Source organism: Anneissia japonica, unplaced genomic scaffold (assembly GCF_011630105.1).
Source record: "Anneissia japonica isolate Jap-2015-1 unplaced genomic scaffold, ASM1163010v1 scaffold287593_len981703_cov172, whole genome shotgun sequence".
Classification (NCBI taxonomy): Eukaryota; Metazoa; Echinodermata; class Crinoidea; order Comatulida; family Comatulidae; genus Anneissia; species Anneissia japonica.
Genome location: NW_022726550.1, coordinates 97,038 through 107,008, shown reverse-complemented (window position 1 = coordinate 107,008; position 9,971 = coordinate 97,038). Strand labels below are relative to the sequence as shown.

Genomic DNA, 9,971 nt, shown 5'->3' with positions numbered 1-9,971 from the left:
AACCTATAACTGAGATCGACTTAAAAGTCTTTGCCAACACACTAGTGTGCAACAATAATGTACCAACGCACCACTCTCCTGAACTGAATTAATACCGATTTCACACTCAATAAGTTTGAATGTTTGGCATGAAAAGAGTAGACGACAAGTTACTATTTGATCACGCCGCTCAATCGTTAAAGGGGCATTATCAGTTTATATTTCTGATGACAGGGTTAGGCATTATGCCTAAGAAAACAGCCAGACTTAGGCCTATTACACTTTAAACATACAATCAATACTGAGATGATCAATAAATAGGCCTATTTGTCCTAACAAAGGGGCTACCCCTGGTCCCGTCCGCGCCGTCCCCTTATGCTTACGTCGAGGAAATCGGCATTCCCGTTGGAGGCATCAACCCAGCCGGGGACCCCCCCCCCCAGATCGGGGACCATCGACCCACCGCCCCCGGTCACAAATCCTGGCGCCAACACTGCGCTGCATCCTTATCCTTTCGTTATCTCATATCGCCTAAACATAGAGAGGGCAGCAAAACTAAATGTCTGTACAGACAAATATGGTACAGAAATAAGGGTGCATAAAACGATGTATTACTTTATTTTACTATTAAACAGCTACTTCTTAGAACGATATTGTTCAAATTATTTTTTTCCCAAGTCGTGGTTGATATTGTATTGCTCCATGGTTTGAGAGAGATTGATGCTTACTCACGAGATTGCAGGAGACGGTGGAGATTTTCGAAACTCTCCTGACTGTATCCACCGCAAGAAGGTTGGGACTCATGCCCGTCATTATGTCTGTTACAAAGTATTAGCCAACTAAAACAAAATTAAAACGCCATATAGCAAACCGACCTTTTAATTAGTAAAATATACATGTAATGTGCAAATAAACTGAAGATGGTTGCTTTTATCAGTCAAAAATATCATAATATTGACAATACGATTTTACGCTTCCGAAAGGTAGCCTGTACTTTAATGTACAGTAATGATGAAAATATAGTTTCTTTATAAATGGGTTTGCACGCCAACAGAGGTTAGAATTTTGGCCCCCAGCAAATCAATCAATCAAAAATATCATTATATTATTGACAATACAATTTTACAACGTTTCCGATATAGGCCTAGGTATCCTGTAATTGAATGTACTGTAATGATGAAAATATAGTTTCTTTATAAATGGGGTTGTACGCTTACAGAAGTTAAAATTTTGGCCCCCAGCCAAAACAGTTTGAATAACAGGGGTGTAAACATTAGGGCCTTAAACAGCACAATGATGATGGTTATCGGTAGATAGAAGAATGTCTGTGTTGTGCTTAAAGTATACAAAAAGTGTTATATAAATATAAACTGTACACTTGTAAATTTGAGTTTATTCATTTATATTTTATCAATTAAAATAATAAAACATAATTAAAAATATTATAAGCTTATTTAAATGTAATAACAATAATGATGACTATAGTAATAACGATACCATAATATGATGTCGATCTTTATATACAGATGATAATAATAAGGGATGCCCTTATCATAATAATTAGATCTACTATTAATATTACTAGTATTAATACTGAACATTAATAAGAGTATGCAGAATATTAAAATATGATAGGCATAATATAGTAACAATAACAATTAGAATAAGTAAATTGATGATAATATTAATTTTATTATGATAAAGGCTATGCGGACAAAATAATATGATTAAAAATAACAGAGCAATAACAATATAATAAAAAATATTTTCTAAAAAAGTAATAATGGTTTTGAATTTTATACCACTAAAAATTTACTGCTGCAGAATCTGAAAAACCTAAAAAAATCATTTCTAATTTTGAATATCTCATTTAAAATGCTCAAATAAGATCGTTGAAAAAGAACTTACATCTAATATAAAATCAAATAAGTTATTAACTTCAACCTGAAACAGACCGAAGAAAACTGTTTTCGCTTATTCACACACTTTACTACAAAAATCCTCAAGTTGATTACCAGCCAATTTGGTTAACTATAATTTCCTAAAGCATATAAGTAACTTATTTAAATATACTAATTAGTCAATTAAAATATGGAATCGGATTTTTCATTTTGTTTTAGCTCATAGAATACAGGTAAATCTTTGACGATAGTGAAGGTGATAGGGAAAAAACAGTTCAACAAGTAAACAATTCCAAGGCGTAAATATCGAGAAGAAAACCTTTTACTCATCAACATCAATGTTATTTTCTGACAAAACCAATTCTAGTTAACGAATACAATTGGTGCCGAGCATTGGACGGATGCCTAGTTTTTTTTTTGTTTTTTTTTTATTGACGTCATTACACTTTGGTGCTTTCTATATCATTGATCATATCCTTAAACACACCAATTATGTGTGAGCCGGTCGCTGCCTCAGTCAGGTACCGTGGTATACGCCCGTTCGCCTCTGCTTGAGCTATATACGTCAAATTCGTTTTATATCTATCCCTGTAAAAACAACAAACTTAAAATCAATTTCGTTATGAAAAAATCATAATCAGTATCAGGGTTCGAATTTCCTCAAAATGCTCCATGAGCAAATAGTTGCTGTGGGCTGTGGCTTTACTACAGCAATATGTATATTCTCCTTCTACAGCAACAAGCTTTGTAAATTGTTTTAAGAAATAGGCCAGTATTCAACAGCAGTAGAAGAATCTTTCTACAGCAATGGCTGTCGGTGCTGTGGGGAAATTCGATCCCTGAGTATCAATGTGATAGTTTATACAAATCCACAAGAATTTTGATTTTAGATTAACTAAAGTTAATTAAGTTAACAATCTAGATTAATTTGGATTAATTGTATGCGCTCGTTAGACTTATCGCTTCATGCCAACTAGGCTTCTAAGCGCCTTACATTTATTACTCCTGGTCATTGTAACTCATGGAACATCTCTCCGGGGGATCTAGTATCTGCGCATTTTGTGTTTGAGCCTACCAGATACCTACTTGTACTCCTAGATGGAGAGACAACCGTATAGGTGAAGTGCTCAAAGACAGTCTCACACGTTACGATTATAACTTACGACAAGCTGCCCTGTTACACGATCGCTCAGTCTAAAATCGTCTGGTGAACGAAGTTGTGGCAAGGTGTAAGAGTACGACACGACACGGATAGTCATCCGTAGAATCTTGAACATGTTCACCCTATAGTGTCGTTAGCGCATGTTATCGTAAGAAAAATCACAACGTGTGAGACTGGCTTTGGTCATGTGATGTCATCATAACCATGGCATGTCACATGTCTTTGTCAAATCTAATTTGATAGTCGTGGACAGAGCTTTACTTATTGTGCTTCTTTAGGAAGAATCCTGAAGGATGAGTAGTTCCTCTCACATAATCATCACCAGGTGGATAGTCTTTGTGATCGATGCTACAAGAGTTGACGCATGTGAAGCCGAGTTCGGGGAACCTCTTTACCACATCCAGATGGATGAAATCGCGATCAGAAATAAGGCCTTGGAGGAGTTTTGTTGCTGAAACTTTTGATATCGTTATATCCTATAAAAAAAAAACCCAGGAAGCAATTTTTCAAAAATTTAACACCGTTGTCACAATCAATTATAAAATAACATATTTGACAACTAATATAATTACAGATATCAGCCCTACTGCTGCTCATTCTTAAGTCGTTTATTTTAAGAGAATTGCCAATTTAGGCATCGTACGTAGGCCTGCATATTAGAAACTCAGGACTGTGGCAAATCATGGGGAAAATCAATAAATCATTCAATCAATTTATAATCAATCTATCCATTAACTGATCAACCTACCAACCAACAATCAATCAATCAATCAATCAATCATTAACTAACTAAGTGATCTTTCAGTCAGCAGTAAGCCGTCAATGAATTAATCAATCCCTTACCTTGGTTACCTCGATCAGCACTTGACATTCTGCGACACTCGAGTCCCATTTTTGACGACGTCCGTGTGGGTGTGGCAGAAAATATGAGAGAGCTTTCTCTGGTTCTAATGGTATTGTGCAATCACCACGATATCTGTGGAAAATGAATCATTATCTAATGATTTTGAGGCATAGTTTTTAAAGCGATTTTTTTTAACTGATAGGAAAACCAACACAACATTTAATAGTTGTTTATATTTAGTGGCGTTTATTTTTTCCGAAGTATGTTTTGAGACTTTTTAAAAATGATTTTACTCCGGATTTACTCGAGCTAGGAACCTGATTCAGTCATCTATCCAAATATGTTAATACCTCATTTTTCAATTTTTACCACAAGACTCATTTTGTCACGACAGCTTACATATTATATTAATTTTCAATCAATTTATTATAATAATATAGAGTATGAGGAAATTTAAAAAAAAACAAAGAACAAGCAACAAAAGAGAGCAAATACGTGATAAACAAATCTACGTGAGATAATGATCTGTGAAACAAAATCAAGAACTAATAATAACATTGGCAAACTAAATATTGTTAAATTTTATGTGAATGGAAATGATCTGAAAAGAAAAAAAAAACAAAGATAGTTAAAAAATACGAGATAGACGACATCTAACAATAGTTGCTATCTAGAAGATAAGACAATCTTCTGAGATTCATCAACAGAAAATCATTAAATCGAAGTTTGAATATGAACAATTATTTAAAAACATGTTTTTTTCACTGTTCAGGGGTGGATCCATGATGCCATGATGTCAGAAAGAAAAAAAGAAGGAAGAGAAGGGAGGTAAAGGAGAGGATATGAGGGGAGCACGGTACTCCACACAAGCTAATTTTCGATTTGGTGACAATAGTTGTATAAGTTATTACTTTCATCACCACGTCATATTTCTTAAATTTTTAAGAGGCTAAGCTATAATAATTCCCATTATTACATCATAGAAAACACGTCTTCGAACGTACATATAACAAACATTTGAAACATGATTTTTGAACTGACAATTTTCAAGGTCGTTACGGTTTTTACTACCGACTATAAATCTGTGATTGTATACGTTGTCTTGTCATTTACTTTCTTTCGGACTTTTTATGAGATGATTTGGTGTCTTTCGTGTTCTTCCTTTATATTTTGGGATATTTTTCTCACAAAGTCAACACGAATCCACACCTTCAAAACTTGCGGTACTTCTTGATATATCTTTTTATTTTCTAGGGTTGTTCATACACATAACCAATAATATTTAGACTTTTACGATAAATTTTGTAATTTTCTTGGTTATAGTATATAAATTTAGTGATCATTACCATTGCCGTTGTGGGGCATGCAATAGTATAATACAGTGTATATCGAATAAATATAACAAATGAAATAACGAAATAAATATAAAGATAAGCGATTATAGGATAAAATAGACAGCTTACACATTTCCTGAAAAGTCCCTTGACTTCTTGCACATGACCGTGATGTTATCCTGCAAGAAATATAGTTTAAATATTAACGATTAATTTGATCCAGCAAATTCAAATACCTCACAACAAAAACATTGCCTCAACACTGTACTCGAGGTAGCACCACGCACAACTACCGTATCATAGGAAACGAAAATAAAACTTTCTTTCATAACGCTTTAAAAGCTTGGAATAAAACACCGGTTGATCCCCTAATATATAAACTTGTTTAAAACAGTTTTTAGAAGCTGCATATTTAGAGCAATGCCCATGGTGGTCTTTTTAAAAGTTTTTTTTTTATGAATTTGAATTTTAACTATTATGTATAAGTTTACAATAAATACTTATTTTCAAAGTGCCGTATTTTACTGCTAGCCTGGACTGATGAACAATGTTTTAATCTTTATATAGTTATTATGTTGTTTTATGCCTTTTAATTTAAACTGATGTTTTTCTGTCATCATGATAACATGTGCAATTATATTTCTATGTTATGCAAGGACCCAAATTGAAATAATTTTTACTTTTTTCGGCTTTTCCTTGTAATTGGGGTCATGTTTGTGCAATATTTATCTTGTCTGTATTCTTTACTCTATTCTTTTTTTTTTTTTTTTTTTTAATCCTCTATTTTTTTTTTTTTTTTTTTTTTAATGACTCTGATTACGAAAAAATTTAATCAATCAATCAATCGATAACTCCACGTCATAGAAAGGCTCGGCGATTTCCATCCAATAGACAACAGAAGAAACATACATGTCGAGTCACAAGAAAAGCTAGGGAATCTAAGGTCAAATCAGGTCGTAGATTCAGTTCTTATTTTCAAACTGCTCATAAAACGAAATTCATAGGAATACAAGTATCAATTTTTATGTTTGTTCTTTTTTTACATGTTTAGCCAACCGGTTGTAATAGCTATTATACTTTGGCTAAAATTTTAAAAAGCAACAAAAAATGTGTTTTCCGTAGAAAGAAAATGAATTGCAACAGCATGGAGAGACTGAGGTGGTCTGGCTAGGTCATTCGTCTGTGAAAGTTCTTTCCTGTATTTCGAATTCTTCATGGATCCGCCATAGACTTTTCAACAATGACACGAAGCAAACAATTAGATGTACCGTAAAGCGTCTAATAGAAAACCAATATAATATTAGTAACCTAGGCTCATAATAGTAACCCACCTTAAAAGTTAGTTTATAATAATGATCCCCTACTCTAATAGTAACCCAGTGGGCTTATCATTAGAAAACTTCATACGCAGTTATAGGCCTGCAGATGACAGTCAAATTAGTATTTTGTCTGTTTTGAGGTTTCTAAATTTTCTTTTACAATACCTGAGTTTAAATTGCCTACCTTATACGATTTGTTTTGAGGAGAGCTTTTTTAATTTATGAAAAGTGATTAGTAACCGTAGGCCTAACCCACCCTAATAACCAAACAAAGGAACAAGAGTTTATATCAGGTATTAAGATATCGTTATTATTTTACTGTTTTACTATGCTACATTTAATGTGGTATTATGCTCCTAATTTAATGATTTATTTATTTAAAAAAACAAGCTTATTGGATTTGAAATGACGATATCGATCAATGCTTTCATTAAAAAAAATCAATAAACATAACAGAAATTTGAAACGTTAATCGAGAGAGGGATCGCATTATTTAATTTATACTGTACATCATTCTTTACTGAATCATATTACATAGGCGTATACGGGTAAGATGATACCTACCATTGTTACCTACGTGAAGTTTTAGAACCTATACAAATATCATAATAATTCTAAAGGCACTACCAATGTTTCAGTTCTCATAATTCTGACTGTAAAAATTGTATTTTACTAAACCTGTTTAAAAATCGATCCATGTTGAACGTGACAGGTATAAACGATAAACACGCATTGATATTTAATCGCAAGATTAACGATTATTATCATTTTGTATTGTCTAGTGTCTCTCCGGATTGTTACCAGGACAAATGATTCAGGCATTATGATTCATGTAATCAATAGATGACTTATACGCATGATGGTTTTGTAGGCCTTTATTTCTAAATAATTCCATACTGATTTATTCAAGGATTTATTCAAAATTTACATAGTATTTACAATAATAATAATAATAATAATAGCAATGATAATGATAATAATTATTATTTGTATTATGACTAAGATGATGGCAGTGATTATTGTATTGTTATTGATGATGATAATGATGATGATGATGTTGATGATAATATATATAGGATATATATATATATGGTCATGGTGTGATGTCATCATGCCCATATATGGGCATATCACACTTTTTTGTCACACAAAATTTGATAGTGTAGACAGAGCTTAACACGCAGACTGCGGAGAACGCTATCTGGTTATTATAAGATCTTTGCTAGCTATCTTGGTACTGGAGACTTGTGTTCAAATCCTGATGGGAACAATAAGTTTTTGTCAAAGAATTAATGATTAGTGAGTTCTTGGTAGTTTGACCTATCCTGCTTGTTGATGTTTTGTTCCAGTTGTTTGCTTTTGCTGTAATAACTTGAAAATATTATTTTTGTTTATTTAGTTGGAGATGGGAATGAAAAATCATGAGATTGTACCTGTCTCTTATACACATCTAGATGTGTATAAGAGACAGGTGTGTGTGTGTGTCAGTGTGAAAATATAGCGAGTACTTTCGGTTATAAATCTTTAAGCTATGCCAGATAGGAAAACGAATACAACATATAAAGACTATTAGTAGGCTTACGGTGTATGTAAAATAGGCAATGAAATAAATTGACCAATTAGACGCAGGAAAGTAACAACAAATTATAATGTAAAACAAATGTATACTTACTGTATATACATGTATATAAAATATGGAATTATTAAGTAGGCCTAATCATTATCAGGAATCCGGAGTGAATTCTCTAATTCTATCATAATCATGTGTGATTGTTTGTTATATAATCGTATAGTTTTCTTTTTAGTACACTAACCTCATCTTTAAGGGGTTTCCAATCCTCTTCGTGGTAATACTCCAACACACGGTTTGATAAAACCTCTGCAAGCTCACAAAAATCTATCGTGGTTTCCATGGTATTGTTACTTTCTTCGACGACCCTCTTCAGACTTCCGTTCAAAGGTCAAGAGGATTTCACAGAGCAGAAAAATGTTCAGTTTGATAAGATGTCCTGCACGCTTTTAAAAACACCGATTCGGAACCAATCGAATGATCATTAATCAATAAAAAAAATCAGACAAATTTAATTATCAGTTCAATATAAGATATATTAAAAATTTAGCAATACTTTTACTACTATACTGTATCATCGGTCAACTTCTGATGCTTGCTGCTATACACTCAGTTCAGCACTCTTCTTATTCGGTCATCCAGTATGTAAAACGATAGTTTAAACTATGACGTCATGCAACACATCATCAAAACTCGTTTGCGTTCCGTGGCATCACAGATCACAATCATTGATCCGTATTTTAACATTGGAGGATGCCGCAGATAAAAGTGGCCTGTAACAGAGAAATGACGTCGTAAAAAGGTACAGTACGGTTAAATAATCAATGAATTTGTAACGAATTATAACTGATAAACTTATCTAGTAGTATTTCAACAAATAAGCAAAACTGTAACGTAAATTTTCAACCCGCACGTTTTTATCGTTCTATGGGGATAATTTTTCCAATCAATAAAGGATTATAAATATGCATATGATACAAAATCAATACTCATGCTGCTATCATAAACCACTAATCCCAATTGGAATAACTCCAGAATGTCAGATCACATGTATTAGGTTTCGGTGCATTTGAACTAACTGCTGCAACCCGCAATGAAGTCTGAGATAGGGAACCGATATCGTCGGCGAATTTCCCGGGGGTTCGCCGCTTCTGACGGGAGACTTACAGTGACGAGTTTCAGTCAGCCGAAAACTAGGATTTCACTATAAAATCAAATCCAATAACTTCATACCTTCTGCTCTAGGTAATCGATACTAGTAATATATGATATATGTTGCACTCAATTACAGTTTGTACCACTTACCAAAAATTAAGAAACTTTGAAGAGGTAAACTGTATCAGACGTCCATCGCACGATCAGTTCGTATCCAATAGGAGAAGAGCATGTGTGTATGTGAATTATGACCATGAAACGACAATGGCTGTTCCGCCCGGTTTAATTAGATTATGGAAGCTCCATGATGAATTATACAACCAGTTTTTTTAACATCTTTACATGATTCTGATTGTTTTAATGAACTTTAACGCATTACGATATATTGTTTTGCGTTAAAAATGATTTTTAAAAAAAAGAGATTTTAGAGACAGGTTTCATGGTGGATACAATATACACGTGTTCACATGATAATGATGCAAAAAAAAAATCATCGACCTTTTGGCCCCTACATCATGTGTAAACATATGTTTTATCCCAAAAAATATATTTTACAGATTGTGTACCGAATATTGAATAAATTTGTTATTGATACTCGCCATGCAAACCTTCAAACCTTATCATTATTATTATTATTATTATTCTTATTATTATTATTATTATTATTATTATTATTATTATTATTATTATTATTATTATTATTATTA

At 32.9% G+C, this 9,971-nt stretch overlaps 1 protein-coding gene across 3 annotated transcripts; it reads right to left on the bottom strand.

Moving 5' to 3' along the window:
- Nucleotides 1-842: 842 nt before the first annotated feature.
- Nucleotides 843-9,856, bottom strand: LOC117113259 (stAR-related lipid transfer protein 5-like). 3 transcript variants are annotated; one of them, XM_033256558.1, is made up of 6 exons: nucleotides 9,343-9,856; nucleotides 8,354-8,882; nucleotides 5,350-5,399; nucleotides 3,886-4,018; nucleotides 3,304-3,518; nucleotides 843-2,468 (listed from the first exon to the last, which is right to left on the bottom strand). In XM_033256558.1, exons 2-6 carry the CDS (start codon nucleotides 8,450-8,452, stop codon nucleotides 2,321-2,323), a joined length of 645 nt encoding a protein of 214 aa, XP_033112449.1. In that variant the 5' UTR covers nucleotides 8,453-8,882; nucleotides 9,343-9,856; the 3' UTR covers nucleotides 843-2,320. The 3 variants fall into 3 exon arrangements, with proteins under 3 accessions (XP_033112449.1, XP_033112448.1, XP_033112450.1); XM_033256557.1 differs by having other exon boundaries at nucleotides 9,415-9,856; XM_033256559.1 differs by having other exon boundaries at nucleotides 9,277-9,406.
- Between the last annotated feature and the right edge of the window lie 115 nt (nucleotides 9,857-9,971).

Coding starts and splice junctions, on each gene's coding strand:
- LOC117113259 (XM_033256558.1), bottom strand. CDS start 8,452: ATGGAAACCACGATAGATTTTTGTGAGCTTGCAGAGGTTTTATCAAAC. Junction 5,400..8,353: donor GGAAACCCCTTAAAGATGAG/GTTAGTGTACTA, acceptor TATTTCTTGCAG/GATAACATCACGGTCATGTG. Junction 2,469..3,303: donor TTCCTAAAGAAGCACAATAA/GTAAAGCTCTGT, acceptor TTGTTTTTACAG/GGATAGATATAAAACGAATT.